The 20,303-nt window shown below is 47.4% G+C and overlaps 1 protein-coding gene across 1 annotated transcript in view; it reads left to right on the top strand.

Moving 5' to 3' along the window:
- The first annotated feature begins 9,775 nt into the window (after positions 1–9,775).
- The window catches only part of NUAK1 (NUAK family kinase 1), a 123,971-nt gene continuing 113,443 nt past the window's right edge, over positions 9,776–20,303 (top strand). Inside the window, exon 1 of the mRNA XM_069229513.1 lies at positions 9,776–10,774. Coding sequence (XP_069085614.1) covers positions 10,499–10,774 — 276 coding nt within the window. The 5' untranslated portion in view covers positions 9,776–10,498. The remainder of the gene's footprint in view (positions 10,775–20,303) is intronic.

The following is a 20,303-nucleotide window of genomic DNA, read 5'->3' as shown; positions in this document are numbered from 1 at the left end:
GTACAGAATTGATTGTATCTAGATCTGTGTTTGCTGTTAGTTGTGTTTCTAAGTGATCCAAATTGAGTTTTTTCCATGGTCGATAGGTGTATGTATGTAAGTGGTTGTGGGGTGTGTTGATATGTGGAGTTGTCTGTCGGAAAGTTATCAGATGGTGGTCTGACCAGGTGGTTGGTGTGATGCTATGAATAGTAACAAGTTCAGGCTTAGTAAAAATGACATCTAGGATGTGATTAGCGATGTGTGTGGGATTGTGCACAATCTGATGTAGATTCAATGCGAGTAGGCCAGTGGTGATAGCTTTTGGATGGGGCATATTGGGTTTGTCAAACCAAATGTTTAGATCTCCAAGAATGCATAGATTGGAGTATAGTGTAATAAGGTTTGAGACTATGTCAAGAAAGGCATCTGGGAAAGTGGAGTTGTTAGGTGGAGGTCTGTAAAGGAGGAGAAAGTTACAGGTGGAAGTTGGAGTAGGGTGGCATCTGGTAAGGAGGGCTTCACAACCTTGTATGGAGATGTTGTCTGTTTTACTGAGGTTTATTGCCTGTTTGAATATAATAGCTAGTCCACCTCCTCTCTTGCCTATACGGTTTTGTGTGATGGTTTGATAGCCTGGAGGAAGGGCTTCATGCAATACTGGTGCCATGTCATCTCCCAGCCAGGTTTCTGTAATGAATAGTAAGTCAGGTTGTGTGTCTGTGAGCAGGTCGTCAATGTGGTGCTTGTTTTTTGAGAGTGATCGAGCATTTATGAGCTGGCAGTTTAGATAGGGTGTCTTAGTGGTGGTGTTGTTTTGTTTAGTAGAAGGGTAAGTAGTATAATGTGAGCTTGAAGCAGGAGTGTTGCTAGTTGTGTTAACTGTTTGAGGCTCACAATAGTCTTGCTTTTCAACATAGTGTTCCTCTTCCAGCAGGTTAAGGAGGCATTTTGTTGGGTCTGTGTGTGTGGGTGGTGAACTTGGTGGCTGAGAGAGCCATGAGGAGTGTAGTGTTTTTTGTAGGGTAGTTTTATTATGAAACAAACAAGGGGATGCGAGGTTGCTATGAGTGTCATGTTTTTTTTTTTTTTGCGTCTGTTTAGTGTGGATGGAGTATGGGTTAGGGGTGGTGGAGGAGCATGTGGATCATGATGTAAGGCTCTAAATTGTGCAATGGAGGAGAGGCGACTGAAAGAAGGTTGCTGGGATGGGGTGCTTGTGGTAGGTGTTTGTGAAGGTTGGGGGGTAGGGGTGGAGATAGGGTGGAATTTGTATCCTTTGTGTAGTCTTGGGGGTGAGAGTAGGTATGATAATGAGTGTAATGTAAGTTTGTGTTGCTTTGATGTGCTGATGTTTGTGGTCGGTATTGTTTTTGTGGAATAATGAGAGGGGCTATTGGTGTAGTTGTTTTTGGTGAGGGATTTGTATGTGAGTTAGTGCTGTTAAGTGGAATTTGAGTGTTAGATGGGGTGTTGATGTGTTTTGGAGATGAATGTATGAGGTGTATATGAGGTGATGGATGTGTGTCAGGGAGATGAGTATTAGTTGAGAAGACTGGAAGAGGTAATATGTGTGGTGGAGTGAAATGTGGGGATTGTATGGTAGTGTGTAATTGGTGAGCAGAGGGGAAGAGTGTGTGTAGATGATGTGTTTGAAGGCAGGGTTTTGGCATTGTTATGAGTTCAGGCGGTCTGTGTGAAGCGAACAGCGGATAGTGTTTTTGGTTAGTATGTGTAGAGAGTGTGTATCTGGGAGACTGAAACTGAGAGAATTGTATGTTGTAGTTTTGTATTGTGTGGGTGGTGGCAGGTAGTGTTAGTGGGAGGGGACAGAGTAGTGTTTCCTGTGAGTATGAAGGTGTTTGACTGTAGTAGTTATGGGGTGTATGTGTATATGTGTTGTATGTAGGGTATTGTGTTGGGTGGTGGGGAAATGCAATATGTCTATGGTCAGTTTGTGATGCATGAGTTGAATATCTTTGCAGATAATGTGTTTGCATGTTGAGGGATGTGTTGGGGCAGAAACCATTCCTGGTGGAATGGGAATTGGGCAGCATTTCTGGCCCTAGTCCCTAGTCCCTACCTGTCCCGAACAGGCCCAAACAGATAACCGCCCTTCTCCTCTCCGCCCTTCTCCTCTCCGCCCGGGCTGAGACGCCCTGAAACCTGGCCTTTTATAGCCCTAACAGCCAATAGGAAGCTGGTCCTAACCCTAGCCAATCCAATTTTAAACCCTGATTTAGCCAATAAATGGGAGACCCAGCCCTAATCACCAGTCACAGCCCTATTTCCTGACCCCCAATCACAGCCCCAGCCCTAAAACCGACAGCCAATCAGAATCCTAGCCCTATTCACCAATCACAGCCCTAGTACCAACAGCCAATCATAATCCTAGCCCTATCCACCAATCACAGCCCTAGTACCAACAGCCAATCAGAATCCTAGCCCTATCCACCAATCACAGCCCTAGTACCAACAGCCAATCAGAATCCTAGCCCTATCCACCAATCACAGCCCTAGTACCAACAGCCAATCAGAATCCTAGCCCTATCCACCAATCACAGCCCTAGTACCAACAGCCAATCAGAATCCTAGCCCTATCCACCAATCATAGATGCATCGCTGGAGCTAGCAACCAATGAAACATCATCTCCCAAAAAAACCAATCACAACAGCATATGCAACAACCACAAGGAACCTATATAAGGAGCAAGTTAACTAAAGTCCAGTCCCTGGGGCCTGGGGGGAGGTTATTGCTGTTCTATTCAGTATCTCCTTGGATACAGACAGGCTGAATCCACACTTTCAAGCTAGCAGAGTCTACTTTTCAGGTAAGGGGGAGATTGTTTAAGAGACAAACACTGCAATACTTCTGGGCGCACACTCTAAAATCGGGCTTTTTGAAGGCAAAAAATACAAGGGGGCAGACAGCTTTTAAGTACAATTTAAATCACACAAACAGATTAAAAACAGTCTCCTAAAACCACACTCTGAAAGATCTATGTAGTCTTTTTACTAAGAATAGGGGTGAAAAAAGGGGGGCAGAGAGGGAGGGGAAGAGGGGGGGGGGGACTCACAAACTAGCAAGGGAATTCACACAGTCACAGCAAAAACGATTTTGAAACAAACACCACTTTAAAAGAGGCCAGGCTGCCTGAAAAACACAGAGAGTCCACAGTAAAACAAACACTTTTTGAACAATTAATACTATTTGACTAGAAAATGTCTTTGGGCTCCTTACCTAGGTCTCTTTGCAATCCTTGAACACTGGGCTGTATCAGGACACAGGAGAAGATGCACAGAGGAACACAAAATGGAGGTGTCTGCCTTTGGCCTTCCCTCCACAAACTTAAGGAGCCAGAGCAGGTGGGGGGGGGGGTGGGTCTCAGGTGCAGCAGAGACTCAGGGAGCCAATCAGCTACGTCCAGTCCCTGGGGCCTGGGGGGAGGTTATTACTGTTCTATTCAGTATCTCCTTGGATACAGACAGGCTGAATCCACACTTTCAAGCTAGCAGAGTCTACTTTTCAGGTAAGGGGGAGATTGTTTAAGAGACAAACACTGCAATACTTCTGGGCGCACACTCTAAAATCGGGCTTTTTGAAGGCAAAAAATACAGGGGGGCAGACAGCTTTTAAGTACAATTTAAATCACACAAACAGATTAAAAACAGTCTCCTAAAACCACACTCTGAAAGATCTATGTAGTCTTTTTACTAAGAATAGGGGTGAAAAAAGGGGGGCAGAGAGGGGGGGGAAATGGGGGGGGGGAGAGTCACAAACTAGCAAGGGAATTCACACAGTCACAGCAAAAACGATTTTGAAACAAACACCACTTTAAAAGAGGCCAGGCTGCCTGAAAAACACAGAGAGTCCACAGTAAAACAAACACTTTTTGAACAATTAATACTATTTGACTAGAAAATGTCTTTGGGCTCCTTACCTAGGTCTCTTTGCAATCCTTGAACACTGGGCTGTATCAGGACACAGGAGAAGATGCACAGAGGAACACAAAATGGAGGTGTCTGCCTTTGGCCTTCCCTCCACAAACTTAAGGAGCCAGAGCAGGTGGGGGGGGGGTGGGTCTCAGGTGCAGCAGAGACTCAGGGAGCCAATCAGCTACGTCCAGTCCCTGGGGCCTGGGGGGAGGTTATTACTGTTCTATTCAGTATCTCCTTGGATACAGACAGGCTGAATCCACACTTTCAAGCTAGCAGAGTCTACTTTTCAGGTAAGGGGGAGATTGTTTAAGAGACAAACACTGCAATACTTCTGGGCGCACACTCTAAAATCGGGCTTTTTGAAGGCAAAAAATACAGGGGGGCAGACAGCTTTTAAGTACAATTTAAATCACACAAACAGATTAAAAACAGTCTCCTAAAACCACACTCTGAAAGATCTATGTAGTCTTTTTACTAAGAATAGGGGTGAAAAAAAGGGGGGCAGAGAGGGGGGGGGGAAAGGGGGGAGGGAGTCACAAACTAGCAAGGGAATTCACACAGTCACAGCAAAAACGATTTTGAAACAAACACCACTTTAAAAGAGGCCAGGCTGCCTGAAAAACCCAGAGAGTCCACAGTAAAACAAACACTTTTTGAACAATTAATACTATTTGACTAGAAAATGTCTTTGGGCTCCTTACCTAGGTCTCTTTGCAATCCTTGAACACTGGGCTGTATCAGGACACAGGAGAAGATGCACAGAGGAACACAAAATGGAGGTGTCTGCCTTTGGCCTTCCCTCCACAAACTTAAGGAGCCAGAGCAGGTGGGGGGGGGGGGGGTGGGTCTCAGGTGCAGCAGAGACTCAGGGAGCCAATCAGCTACGTCCAGTCCCTGGGGCCTGGGGGGAGGTTATTACTGTTCTATTCAGTATCTCCTTGGATACAGACAGGCTGAATCCACACTTTCAAGCTAGCAGAGTCTACTTTTCAGGTAAGGGGGAGATTGTTTAAGAGACAAACACTGCAATACTTCTGGGCGCACACTCTAAAATCGGGCTTTTTGAAGGCAAAAAATACAGGGGGGCAGACAGCTTTTAAGTACAATTTAAATCACACAAACAGATTAAAAACAGTCTCCTAAAACCACACTCTGAAAGATCTATGTAGTCTTTTTACTAAGAATAGGGGTGAAAAAAGGGGGGCAGAGAGGTGGGGGGAAAGGGGGGGGAGTCACAAACTAGCAAGGGAATTCACACAGTCACAGCAAAAACGATTTTGAAACAAACACCACTTTAAAAGAGGCCAGGCTGCCTGAAAAACACAGAGAGTCCACAGTAAAACAAACACTTTTTGAACAATTAATACTATTTGACTAGAAAATGTCTTTGGGCTCCTTACCTAGGTCTCTTTGCAATCCTTGAACACTGGGCTGTATCAGGACACAGGAGAAGATGCACAGAGGAACACCACAAAATGGAGGTGTCTGCCTTTGGCCTTCCCTCCACAAACTTAAGGAGCCAGAGCAGGTGGGGGGGGGGGGGGGGTGGGTCTCAGGTGCAGCAGAGACTCAGGGAGCCAATCAGCTACGTCCAGTCCCTGGGGCCTGGGGGGAGGTTATTACTGTTCTATTCAGTATCTCCTTGGATACAGACAGGCTGAATCCACACTTTCAAGCTAGCAGAGTCTACTTTTCAGGTAAGGGGGAGATTGTTTAAGAGACAAACACTGCAATACTTCTGGGCGCACACTCTAAAATCGGGCTTTTTGAAGGCAAAAAATACAGGGGGGCAGACAGCTTTTAAGTACAATTTAAATCACACAAACAGATTAAAAACAGTCTCCTAAAACCACACTCTGAAAGATCTATGTAGTCTTTTTACTAAGAATAGGGGTGAAAAAAGGGGGGCAGAGAGGGGGGGGGAAAGGGGGGGGAGTCACAAACTAGCAAGGGAATTCACACAGTCACAGCAAAAACGATTTTGAAACAAACACCACTTTAAAAGAGGCCAGGCTGCCTGAAAAACACAGAGAGTCCACAGTAAAACAAACACTTTTTGAACAATTAATACTATTTGACTAGAAAATTTCTTTGGGCTCCTTACCTAGGTCTCTTTGCAATCCTTGAACACTGGGCTGTATCAGGACACAGGAGAAGATGCACAGAGTAACACAAAATGGAGGTGTCTGCCTTTGGCCTTCCCTCCACAAACTTAAGGAGCCAGAGCAGGTGGGGGGGGGGTGGGTCTCAGGTGCAGCAGAGACTCAGGGAGCCAATCAGCTACGTCCAGTCCCTGGGGCCTGGGGGGAGGTTATTACTGTTCTATTCAGTATCTCCTTGGATACAGACAGGCTGAATCCACACTTTCAAGCTAGCAGAGTCTACTTTTCAGGTAAGGGGGAGATTGTTTAAGAGACAAACACTGCAATACTTCTGGGCGCACACTCTAAAATCGGGCTTTTTGAAGGCAAAAAATACAGGGGGGCAGACAGCTTTTAAGTACAATTTAAATCACACAAACAGATTAAAAACAGTCTCCTAAAACCACACTCTGAAAGATCTATGTAGTCTTTTTACTAAGAATAGGGGTGAAAAAAGGGGGGCAGAGAGGGGGGGGGAAAGGGGGGGGGGAGAGTCACAAACTAGCAAGGGAATTCACACAGTCACAGCAAAAACGATTTTGAAACAAACACCACTTTAAAAGAGGCCAGGCTGCCTGAAAAAAACAGAGAGTCCACAGTAAAACAAACACTTTTTGAACAATTAATACTATTTGACTAGAAAATGTCTTTGGGCTCCTTACCTAGGTCTCTTTGCAATCCTTGAACACTGGGCTGTATCAGGACACAGGAGAAGATGCACAGAGGAACACAAAATGGAGGTGTTATAACATATTCCTAACTCTGTATGGATCATTAATTGAACATTGTCAATGTAAATTGGTTTCCGGATATGCCAATGTAGTTTGTATTCTGATCCTCAAAGGGAACACAAACATTTGAACTGCTGAGGAGTACATCAGCAAGCAGGCAGATACTACAGCCCGAACCAAAGCAAAGGCCTGAGGCAGCCGGAGAGGCTCCCCATCACCTGGTACTCCCAGAGACTGAGCAAGCCAAGTACCAGAGCTCTGGTGAGGAGCAGAAGATGTGAGGGTGAAGAAAGTACCACATGCCCCCTAGTGCTGAACAGCCATCACTGCAAGAAAGAAGAACAAGCACGCAAGGAACCAACAGAGGGCACTCAAGATGAGACTGTCTGATAGCCACACCACTGTCTGAAAAGGCCCCAGCACAAACTCAAGGGGCGCAAAGACAATGCATAAGTGCAAGGATGAGACCGTGCCAGCCGGACGCCCTAGCACTGAATGGCCACATTTGGCCCATCAAAGAACATTTCACACGGAGCGACCAACCCTGCCAAGTCTGTATGAACCCAGGCAGGACCAGGCACTGAGACAGCGCAGCCTTGAAGCGCAAGAACTGCACCCTCAAGCGAACAGAAGGTGGAAGCAGAGTGACCCTCCATTTAAGTAAGGAGCGGAGCATCAAGAAGATCCCTGAGGAAGGGACAGGAATGGCAATAAGTCCGCAACGGAAGAAGTTACACAGTCCTATGAACCGGATACGACCAGAGAAAAGTCCATATGAAGTAACATGCAACACGTGGCATGACTCCACATTGCAAAAGAAAATGGACAGGAAAAGAGAAAAGAGAGAGGCATGACGCCACATGGTGAAGAAGGATTAAAGAAGAAAGGTGTGTGACAAGCCTGTAACACTGTAGAACCCAACAAGCACAGGAGCGTAGGACAGATGAAGAAACGTGTTTCAAGATCGAGGACTAGTAGCACCACTCGAGAGTGCATCCATTAACACAAGCCAATCACTGGGGTGTAGCAAGGTCATTGGAGACAGCTCAGTTGGAGTACCTAATGTAAGCTGCTTGTATGTGTGAACTGCGTATTTGCCCAACCGTCCAACCACCTGTCACTGGCTGCTTGAGATTGATGGCATCTACACTAGCAACTGCAAATGACAAAGAAGAAGAAGAAGAACCACTGCACATAGCTACGAAGTCCTTCCATTCATTGCCACCTGCAGCACAAGTTGTCAAATGGTAAAATTGGCATCACCATGTGCATCACCAGAACCACCTAAGGAGCATTGCACCACCAGTGTGGAGCCTTATGTCTGTGAAACGTAAACATCAGGAGACCGACAAAGCACTCTTGGCACTGTGGGAGACCAACAACCCAGAGACCATCTGTTAAGACCCACTGTATCCGAGTCCTGCTGGCAAGAGCACACCCGACCATGAATTACCTACCTTTGTGGTTGCACAAGCGATTTGGATGTGGTCCTGTTGGTGGTTCCGCAGCAACCCCTTTGCGCGCCTATGTAAGGCCCTGCACAACCCACGCAGTCTCATGGCAACCCAGCGAGACGGGCATCAAGGGAATTCCTGCGTGAGGGAAATCTTGGCACGAGAGAGGAGTCTGAAGCTGCTCCACTGACAAGTACGAGAAGGAACTGAGGCCTCAGAGGAAGACACACAAATACCACACTGTCATGCCAGTCTTAGCGGGTTTGCTTATCATGGAGCCAAGGCACCTCTAAAGAAACCTCTGCAGTAGACTTCACCAATGCTCCTGATGCACCCCTATTTGAACAGTTGACACCAACTCCAACAGCATGAGAGCAGGCAGGAATGATCAAAGGTACACATGTGAACTGTAACCCGTCTGACATGCTGTTGAAGGATCCAGACTCCATCAAGACTGCGTTTGTGTACAGGGTCAGCTGGTTGTATTACGGGTGCGTGACATGCCCGAGTGCTCCTAGCCGCACCTGTCCAGTGATTCTGTACTGCCCTGCGGACTGTCTGATAAGAAAAAGAGGCTCAGTGGTGTTTTATTGTGTTGTTTATTGTTTTCCACAGGTTGGACTTTTTTTATGAAGTTTGTAGGGATGTAGAGTCCTGCTGCAATTGTTCTAGTGTCTGCCACGGTACTGGTGTACCACTCCCCGAGTGTTGGCTGCCCTACTCACCCCACATCCATCCAGCACAGGAGTCAGGATTGACATGGCGCCTGACAATAAAAAGGGGCCCGGCGCATGCGCCGGGGGCCATTTAAATATTCCATAACTATGTGTCTGTGTGCGGGCTCAGGGCCCTGAAATCTACAGGACGGAAGAGGAGGTAATTTGGGTTTTCCACTGCTACGAAATTCCATTGACCTCAGTTCCGTAACATCATAGTCTACAAAGGGACCTTATTTCATAATGGTCCTATATTTATGAGGTCAAAGTTAGCTTCTTATTCAACCAGCAGCTTATTCGCAGCCTTGAGTTTAGACGCATCGTATTTCCTGGGAGCACACGCTGCACTTGAATTTTGATTGATATGACAGTTGTTATTAAGCCCGTTCAAAAATCGGAAAGGGGAAGCTCTGTCTGTGGTTAATCAATTAAAGCTCAGGACAAAGCAACCCTCCGACTTTTATCCCTTTTTCCTTTCCTTGAGCGAGTGTTGGGAATGTTTTATCCCCAGTGACCTGCGGTCTACGCCTACTTGTGCCGCTTGCCATGTTCTGCGGCTGCAATAATTTATTTTTTTCTGTGCATAATCGTCTCGGAGCCGTGGGCTGGTGACTGTCGCCCTACCCTTTTCCTGACAAAACCGATGGGCATGTCTGAGGGCTGTCCTAACAACTGTAGGCCCGCCCGCTGGAGGGCACACAAACGAGGAAAAGGGAGGTCCGGCGTTGTATCCCTCCTACAGGAGGAGCCTTCCATGCAATCCGCTAGCCACGAACTTCCAACACCCCTTTTTCCCCTCCTCCTAAAAAAAAAGCGTAGGAAGGAAATGAAAGGACCATGGCACCGGGAGAGTGATTCTGCCCTTGTAACAGTACACCACGCACCTCAGACGGCCGCAGCAGAGGAGCTGCAACGTGCAGGGCTGAGGGGAATGCGGCTCCCCTTTCCGAACGGGGACACTCCGTGCTGTATCCTGGGGGGACCCGAGGCGTCGGACCTGCCTCAACAGGCACCCGTCGGTGCCAGGCCTACCAAATATAGCTTGCAAGAGGAGAGCCTCATCATGCGCAGGGGCGACCCGTCCACCCGCCCCCCTCGCCGTGGGTGACAAGGCGCCCCAGCCGCTGCCCGGCCTTTGGGTGCTCTCCAGCGGCTGCTGCCCCCTCTGGGGAAGGGGGGCATCCGGTATATATTGCACAGGGGACTGTCTTCACGCTAACCCGCTGAAGGTACTGTGCCTGACGAAGCCTCTCTGTGCAGACCTCCGCAGCTGTGGAGCCGAGGCTCGTTGCGTGTTCACGGTCCGTGGTCGTATCCTTCACTGTTTGGTGAACGGTGTTCTTTCTTGACCTGTGGCGTGTGTCCACCGTGCGGCCCCAGTGCCTTCAGTGCGCGATGCACCCGAGGTGCCAGATGTGTGGCAGCTCTGTGGGCCAGGGCAGCATGGGGGCCGCGCCGTCTCCGGCCTGAAGGCAGGGCTCAGGCACCCGACAGGCAGCCGCAGACCCTCCTTCCTCCACCGCCCGTCTCTTCCAGTCATGGATGCGGACGCAGGTGGGGCTGGGGCCGGACAAGCACCCGATGAGCGTCCGGGGAGCGAGGAGAAGGGAAGAGAGGTGGTGGTGATGGGGGGGCCCTCGGGTTCGTCCTCCCCTGAGGCAGCGACGGTGTCCCCGGAGCAGAGGAAGCAGCACGGAGTGAAGAGGCACCATCACAAGCACAACCTGAAGCACAGGTACGAGCTGCAGGAGACCCTGGGCAAAGGCACCTACGGCAAGGTGAAGCGGGCCATCGAGAGGTTCTCCGGCAGAGTGGTGAGTACTGCGGCGCAGAGCCTGGCGAGCACAGCGCCTACACTACAGCGCAGTGCAGCACACGCATTTCACCAATGTGCAGAACATACGATGCTGCACAATACCACCACAGTGTTACGAAGCGCTGCGGTGCCGTGCAGTGCAAAGAATACAGGGCAACTGAACACAGTTCAGTGCATGCAGCACAGCACAATAGAATGCAGTACAGCGTAACAAGGCACAATGATATGCACTATAATTTCATGTAATGTGTATTTGTAAATCGCACTATCACTAGCAAGGGGATCCTGGCGCGTGTGCCTAGCCCTGCATGTGGTAGTTTGGGTAACCCGGTGAAACAAGATACATTAAAATCCATGCTATACAGTACCGCACAGACGCACAGTGCAAGGCAGTGCAACACAGTTTAGTCCAGTACACTACAAATCATGCAGTGGGATATAGTATAGTTCAATCATCGTAAGTAACGAATGCGGGAAGTACTGTGCAATACAGCCATGTGCGATGCAAGCACTGTACAGAAAAGTCTATACAGATTTGTAATGCGCTGTTTTCTGACCAAGAGCGGTACAGTACAACACGTTGTAATGGAGTAAGACGTGTGCATTTCTAGAGAGTACAATGTCAGGACATTGCATTATGTATATTATGACAGGACGTGCATTGATAGGAAAAATGATCGCTATATTGCCGATTCCAAGACTTGCCATACACGAGGTAATCGCCATGCTGATCGTGGTGCTTAACGTTTTGGAGCCGTTCTGTTCCAGCACTCGCTCAGGAGAGCAGTCACACTGTGAGAGGCGCCAGCGGCCTCTTAGAAAGGCTCTGTGGGCTTCTTAGGTGCGTTTCTTGACTTCTAGTTTACATTACACACCCTCGCTTGCCCATCCTTCTATGCTCATAGGTTGGTTCGGTATAATGGGGCCTAGCCGTGTGCTTGGTTGCCCCCCATCTTGTAATTGCCTAGAAGAGATCAGAATTTCAGTGTGTGCTGCACCTCTGCACAGTCCACTAGCATACCACTACAACAGCTCCCCAGGTAGGTAACACAAAGCGTCATATTCCATCTTTATGCCGTGTAACATCCCTGCAGTTGCACGTCTGCACAGATCCTACAATGTGAGAGATGCACCTGCTACTTTATTCACCACAATCTTTATATGTACACTTTAAAGTTTGCGGTGTACAGTGTACTACACCGATGGGCTCCAAATGCTGGACTGGCATATCACCGTAATGTACACATAAGTGATGGATGGAATGGTTGAATTAACCTCAGCCACTGACAATTACTCAGGCCGCATCCCAGTTCATCATCATTTTGCACAAGACGCCACCTCAGTGTGGACCCAGCCATACGCCAATCAGTCTTGACCCTGACCCAGTAGGACCAGTCCAGCCCGAACTGCCAGGGCAGGATTTCCCTGAACAAAACACAAGCAACCAAGCCTCTAATAAAACACATGCCTATAGAGGCTGGCCTGTGTGAGTACTGGAGCTGCCTCTGTACAATGCAGGCTGGAAAATAAGGTGGGGCTTCTTTAGTGTGGAATTTCCCTCGCTCTGCTTCTCTGTGCGAAAACTCTGCTCCTTTAACTCAAGGTAGGTTCAAGAGGGCCGCAGCCATGCGAGATTTTCAAGATATCCATGAAACTTAAATTTGACAGACAGTAGTTTTCACAGGAGCTCCTTTACATTATCCTGACAATCTGGCATGGATTCACACCCTGAGCTACACTGGATACTTTTACTTTACTCTATGTAGAAACACTTGTTAAAAGATAAACAATAATTGAGAGGCAGCACAGTTACCATAAAAGTGCCTCAGATGCCATGCACTCGCCAAGACCTGTCAGCACACTGATAGCTTTTGTATGGAGGCGCTTTAGTGTGCACAGTTGTGTAAGGAGGTTTAGGAAGAGGACCTGAACCATGGTGGGATCATCTACTAGACTGCGGACACACAGGAGGGGAACTTCTCTAGCTTAGCTGCACCACTGATCATCACTATGATCGAATCCCATTCCATCTTTTTATAGCCTGTTACTGACAGGACCAGCTGCATTCAACCCAGTCTTGATGTTGCTCCAAAAGAACCTGTCCATAAATGCGAAGGCGTATGTCCTCTTTGCCCATGGACGTAGGCGAAACCAGATGGCCTTTTTAGCCCTCATGGGTGAGGTGAGCTTGGGCCCCTGTACGTGTATTCGGTACAGGAGCCGAGAGTTCTCATATGCACTTTCTTCACGTCTTACCTGTGTGATCCTGGGCAAATGACATTTTCTTCCTACGCCTGAGTGTTTAGAAATGGTCTAAATACCAGCATGAAACACTGCATTGCTATCAGGACATTTACATTTATGAACCAGGTATGCTGGCACCCGACTTTGCAATGAAAACCCACATAGTGTAGTGTTTCACTTGCCTTGCGAGATGGTTGGAGGTTAAGGCCCTCCTTGTATGCATGCACCCGTACCACGAGTTCGTGCCCCGGGGATATTGAGGCCTTGTGTGTAGAATGTCAGCTATGTGAGAATGGTACATCCCATCCGCTCGTTAGGACGTGCCCCCGGGGTATGTGCTCTGAGGTGTGAGCATGGTGAGAACACCCGGACCGCGCCACCCACTCTATGTCGCTTCCACTCTCCTTTGTCTCTGTCTTTTTGTGTCCGTCTCGCCGCACCTCTCGGTGGCCCTCTTGTGTTTGTATGTTGGTCTTTTAACTGCGCACCTCTCTCTGTCTCGGATAACCATCCCTCTCGTCTCAAGCCCTCTCCGTGACGCTGTCTCTTTCCTTTATTCGCTTCATTTCCATCACAATTGTTTTATTCTTTCATTCTCTCTGCTCTCTCGCTGTTCACCTCCCTTTATGCCTTTGTCCGTTCTTTCCATCGGACCTTGTTTCTCCCCCGTTTTCTCTTTCTCCTCTCTCTCTAACTCTGTCACGTTGCATATCTATCTATCTATCTATCTTTCCACTCTCTCTTCCCACATATCCTGTATTTCTCTCCTTTCACTTTCTTTCTTTTCTCTTTCCCCCTTTCACTTTCTCTCTCTTACCTCGCTGCTGTCCCAACTTACCCTTTAACTTGCACCCAGTTCAGCCACTCTCTCTCTCTCTCCTGCTTCCCTTTTGGTTGCCTCTCCTTCGAGACATAGGCACACATATCCCAATGGATTAATTTTACTGTACCAGTCTCGTATTTCGGTGTGCTTTCCCTGTTTTCCACGCACACAGTGCCTTGCTGGTTTTGTTCCCCTCACCAGAGCAAGAATTATAAAGTTTTAAAGTTACACCAGTGTGCCTTAAGTACCTACACTGATGTCCTACAGATGGCTAATGTTAAGCACTACGAATAGACCGATGAATCGGTTTGATTTGTTGCAGCTGACTGTTTGACCTGTATGGTTCAGGAATAAAATTGCGAACCGTTGCCATTGATTTTTTTTTTAAACAAAATAATTTATTTCTCAAGCGGATATTCCATAGCCAGACAAAACAGCCTGCAGCCAGACTGTAATAAATACAGCGAAGACCGTATCAGCGCAAGTTCACCACAGCAGGAGCACGTGAGGACACGGTGGTCTGCATTACATTACGCGGGCAGTGGCTTCGGCCCAGCGGAGGGCGGGGCGGCTGCTGGGCGGAAGGTTCCGCCTGTTACGGATTTCCGTCAGTTGGCGCCACAGGTGCATAGCCCGCAGACAGGCAGTTTTGCAGGTGGTACATAAATCCGGTGCCGACATCAAACACCGAATCCTTATTATAAGGCCTCTATAGGCAGAGCAGAGACCACCCGAAGATAGGCCAGTAGTTGTTTATTTTCGAGCAGTATTTGCATGGGAGCTCAAGTGTGGCTCAGTGACGCCTGTCAGAATACCAGGGATCCTAAGGTACCCTGTCAATATTCATACAGTTCTTTGCGACCTTTGAACCTTCAGGGAATTTCTCATCGCATTGCCAGTTGCTGTATTGCATGGTTGCGGAAATGCAGGGCCGGCCTAGCGACTGGATTGGGGAGTCGCAGGTTGACAACCCCTTAGGGAGCCTGTGGGGGAAAGGGGAAGAGGGTATTCCACTGTGTTGTTGCTCGCCTTTAAAGATTGGCTCCTTAAGGTGCTGTGTGCTCAGTTTTCCAGGTTACCGAAAACAAGGTAAAATACATAAGAAAAGCACCTACAGGTAAAAGATGGATATACTGCATGAATATAAAAAAGCACATATCAACAGTGATTATCCCACTCACTGAACTCAGATTAATTAGTTATCTGATTTTTGGGGCATATATACATGACATCACTGGGCTGAGGGATGCAGCAGGAGATGCCTGTGTAGTAGGTCAAGAAGCAGCAGGATGTACCAGGCACATGAAGTGGAAAGGGGTCATCGCTCCTGTGCTTAGAGATACAGGGCATCCACACAGGATGTTGAGAGATCGCCACCCAGTTCCAGACAACCATGTGGAAGTCACTGGCAGCAAACTCAGACTGGTGAAATCCATAGAACTGACCACTTCATCCCAGGAAGGAGGAATAAACAACACTTCCCCAAACAACAAAAGAAAGACATTTCCACCATGTGGTCCAGTGGACCCCCTGATTGGAATATTGTAATGAGTGTGTGGGGGGGGCGGGGGAGTGGAGGGACCATTTCAGTTCTTATTTCTACCTACTGAAGCTTTCACTGTCTCCAAAGTTAGTAATGCTAATCAGACAAGAACCGGTTTGTACGCCAGAGCCAAATAATTTGCCTCGAGCCATGATTGGAGGCAAATACACATCCCTATGTGTTGGCCTTCTATTCAGCTCACCTCCAGTCCCTGCACTTGCTTCTGGGCCCCAAACTCTGCTCTGCATTTCCTGACTGTCCACTAAGTTAATACCAATATATCTGCCATCACAATATCTCACTCAGGCAAGCCTACTTTCATTACCCAGCCACCCACCTCGGTCTCATCCCAGCCCTATTACTCATTCAACATCCATATTGAGTGCTGCCCCACTCCGCCCCGGCTGATGCCTGGGTCCTGTGCCCCTGGCAGAGCTCCGTGGATGAGTTAAAGGAGCAAAGGGACAAATAGGAGCAATATGGGCCAGATCTGTGAGTCAAATCCTGCACTTATGGCTTGTACTAAGCAGTGAGGGTCCAAGTATTTTTAATGGTGGAGGTGATGCATGTTTCATGGCCCTGCCACATTTTGTGGCAAAGTGAACCAATGATATGGGATCAGCAGAGTCTCAGACTATTAAAGTTCTTGACCAAGTCTCGAATTAATCCATTTTCCAGTGACCAGACATTTGGACCAATTAATTGCCTTGTATGATGGTTTCCCCTTTAATTAAGCTTTCAAGTTCACGCTCAATTGCATCATATATTTAAGTTTACCCTTTGTGCTGACCTGCATCGCTGGAAGACCATTCATACTTATGTTTAATTGAAGCACTTGGGTGGACTGTACAAAATCATTTACATCCACCATTTCTGAAAGCCGAGTCCACTCCCTGCCAAGCCCACTTTAAATCTTCTGACTTCATGCTTGGCACGCAAGAGAGCGGCGATAAAGCTCCCTATCGCAGGGTTTCTGCGGCCCTCCACTCCTGGAGCTTGTCTGCGGGCCAGTGAGTGGGAGAGATAAGGGGAGACAAGTACCAACATCACTCAAAACGTCCTGTTTACACGCTTTGCTTTGAGAGAAGGAAACCTTTTAACTCACTTTAATTCTTTACAAAATGTAAAGTGCTCAGGAGGACCCCTCCTGGCTCCCGCTTCTTGTAAAAGCCTGTTCTAGTTCTTTGTAGACCCAATATAAGAATTGCGAATAGCACAGTCTTGTATTGACTCAGTATCCTTTGTGTAGATCCTCATAGTCCTTGTGGGGCTCCAAAGCACTTTCTAGGGAGTCAGTAAGTGGCTACCCTTTGGTTTGAGTGGTTGGTACAGCATGGGTTTACAATGTGGCCTATGTGAGAAGGGTTTCAATGTCAATCATGTATGAGGTTTGAAAGGGTGCGCCAAAAGGGTTGGGGCAAAATTGCGGCTGCATCTCTGGACTGAGCGATATAAGAGAGCTATACAGGGGAAAGTTAGAGCCTGGTGGATGATCCGGGTACCTCCACGGTGTGGAGGTCTTTGGCACCCTAGCAGAAGACAGTCTGCAGTATTTAGCGGTCACACCTGCTTGGCGCGGGTCTCTGTGCTGTGAAGGGAGCTGCTGCCAGTGCTGAGCGCGCTCCATATTTGAAGCGTTTGTTCAACAAACTTTGCTGTTCAGGAAAAACAAACTCTCAAAGCAGCAGTTTGTTTTTGGCAAACAAAAAAGTAATTCCACATGATACGCAGGCATATTTGTGTCGGCAGTCAAGGGGCATTCAGCATTTTTCCTGCCCCTCCCTGCCTTGCACTGCGTTGTGATCACAGACCTGCAAAAAAGTCCCACCTTCAATAGGGAGGGGCAAGCACCACTGTCACCCAGTTGTCTTATAGCAGGTTGACCGCTGGGCTAGGAGGTACCGCCCACAGAGGCCGCGGAGGCTCTACCGACAGTAAGTAGAGGTTCTTCCGATCCTTAGTACAGTGAGGGAACTGTGGGTTTAGTGAGAAAGATGAGTGTCTTTTTGCAGCAAACCCCTTGCTCTTCCACACTCTAAATGAGGCCGTAGTCACCTTTGGGTATGCTTTGCATGTCTGAATTAGATGCCACTCCTGGTGTTTTATAGGTGATTGAGTGTGGGCTTATTGCATGGCTGTGTGGAAATAGGGTGTCTTGCATGAGTGCTGTAGATGCGCACAAAACGAGCCTCAGCAAACTCGTGGCTGTGCTTAAGCATGGAGTGAAGCAGAGGATGTAAGTAGAATCCATAGCGTTAGTATCCCCTTGACATCAGGTTATCATGCACCTCTGTGTGGAAGATGTTCTGCAGCTAGTGCCAAGAGAAGGTCCTCGCTCCTAGAACATGCTTGGAGGCAGCAGCGTCACTTTACCTTTTGCATTTAGCTGAGTCTGGGTAGAAGTTCTTGTCCAATAAGGTGCAAGTGGTAGCTGTCAGAGCTTTGAAAAAGAGCCCCTTAAATTTTCTTTTTCACCGTCCTTGTGGAAAGATTTCTTAGAAGGCCTTACAAATGTTTTCCTGCCAGTTAGGCTAACTTTCAATTTTTCGATTGAGCTGGACTGGCTTGTACCGAAATGTATTTCATGACAGGCCTCTGTATCGCTGGTAGGCTTAGATTCGAGTCAGTCCCATATCATATAATGGGCCAGATTTGCCCTGCCTATCGAAGTCGCAGACCTGTTTCTACATTTTAAGATTTTGCTTTAATCCAACCTGCCTCTCTCCTACTGACAAGGAAGGTCTCGGTTACAAGGTGGCGCGCCGCAACATTACCTCATGCCTGATTCTGACGTGGACGCGCGACAGCGCACGAAAATAAAGGGAAAGCGAACCGTGATTCTCCACAGACACATTTTTCTAAGTCTGCGGACTGAGCCTGGGCTTGTGAGAAACATGGCACACGTACTTGTAATCTGACATCAGCTCTGTAACAAGTCGCAGGCTGGTCGTGTACAACAGGCGCCGTGAATGCAAACCGTGTTGTGCTGAATATTTTAGACATGTGTTAGATACATGAGGTCAGTGATACGCCAGGAAGCAGCGATGATGACAGTAGACTGACAGAGCAGTGAGAGTGACGAAGCTGAGTCTCACCACTTTGCCAGGGGATCACACGCAGGCTTAAAGATAAATCTGCAGTAACCTGTTGATGCTGCCTTCCTGTTTCTATTTGAAGCTGGATTTCTGTGATTGTTTAGCGCACTATATTTTTATAGTCACTGCATGTGTGTTCTTTTTGAACACTCCTAAATCTAAATGTCAAGCTACTTATATAGCATGTAGTGCCAACATAGTAGCCAACTTCTAGGTGTTCTAAATTGGCAGACTTGTGGAATGACTTGCTGAGATTATCCGGTTTGGCCAAAATCACAGTGTGGTCGATTGGATAAGACACGACTAGAACCAGAGATTTCTGACTCGACAGAGAAGAACACTCTCTTTATAGACCACACTTCATGTCTGTTCTCGCTTAGTTGCCTACTACCCTACTTTTATTATTAAAATGGGTGTGAAAGTGGTTTATGTGCGAAGGTCCAGTTCTTAAAACTAGTTAAGAGACACTCATTACAGTTTAGCAGAAATTAATTATTCTATTTCTGAGACTGACACGGAACAAACACATCATCAGGTCGACTCGTGGCTCATTGGTGGAAGAAATATTATTCTCTATAAGAAACCGTGTTCCCATGGTTGTAAGTCATGAAAGTAATATTGAAAGCAAAAGAGATCATATTCCTATTAGAAAGCAGAAGCAACAGAACTGCATCGAGGCAAGGACACAACTGCAAAAAAATAGTTAAACATGCTTTAGATGGTTACTAAGCAGGATAACTAGACATTTTTCAGGTTGTGCTCTTAGCCATCTTGTATTTGGAAGGTTGCTTGCCTTGCCCATAGAACACTTTATGGGCCAGTACAACGTCTGGACGTGAACTAATTTACAGTAAGCCACCATTATTTAGGTGCCAGTCGGAAAGTCTTTGCTAAACTGGTGGATCACCTTACTGACTGAGTGACATATAAGATGTGCTATCTTTTTTGCAAATGGGTTTGTTTCCACAGGTGAAGTTTAAACCTAATAAATTTGCCATTGCTTTCCTGTCATATAAATCAACGAAGAAGCAGTGATGTGAACTGTGTTGTGCTATGGCTGACATTTCCGCTGCATTTGATAGAGCAACAAGTGGAAGAAACTTTCTGGCTGTTGTATTCCCAGATGGCTGTTTTCATTGGTTCAGACATCATTTTATTCAGACACCAGGAAGAGGTACGCATGGGAACGAGGAGTCCTCTAATTGCAATAATTTCAGCTGTTACTGGAGTCCAGCAGGGCTGTGTCGTGGCCCTGTTTCAGGTTCATTAACATACTGCTGACCTTTTCAGAGGCAGTCAGTAGTGCCCTCGTGTTGTCGACAAATAACCTGTCAAAGCACCTGCTGGTGCCTTCTTATGCAAGCAATACTGTTCTGATGGCTTACACCTCAAATGGTCTCTAAAAGACAATTGGTTGCTTTGTGGAATATTGTATAGCTAGTGCCTATAAGATAATCTAAAGGAAACTCTTAGTACTGTGCTTCTAACTGCAGGTTCATCATTCCATGAATCCACAGAAAGAAGCACCTGTAGAAAAAAGATGGGTCTGAGGAGCGGACTGTGAAGTCCAGGACCTAGGGGGCTAAATGACTCTCCCTGTGTGCCTTCGAATTGAAGCAGAAGTAACCTGTAAAGGTGTGGACAGACATCCATATAGCAGCCTGACAGATGTGCAACACCAGAATACCCCTAAACAAGAAGTAATGGAGGCATTCGCTCTGGTGGAATGATCGCACAGGCTTCAGGAGACTCCTTGTAAGGAAATGCCTCCTTGGCATGGTTACCCCCTACCGTTTTGCCTTTGCTGATGCTAAGGTTTGAT

The sequence above is a fragment of the Pleurodeles waltl genome, chromosome 4_1 (genome assembly GCF_031143425.1).
Source record: "Pleurodeles waltl isolate 20211129_DDA chromosome 4_1, aPleWal1.hap1.20221129, whole genome shotgun sequence".
Taxonomy (NCBI): domain Eukaryota; kingdom Metazoa; phylum Chordata; class Amphibia; order Caudata; family Salamandridae; genus Pleurodeles; species Pleurodeles waltl.
Note: the sequence above shows the minus strand (reverse complement) of the source record. Positions and strands in the feature narration are given on the sequence as shown.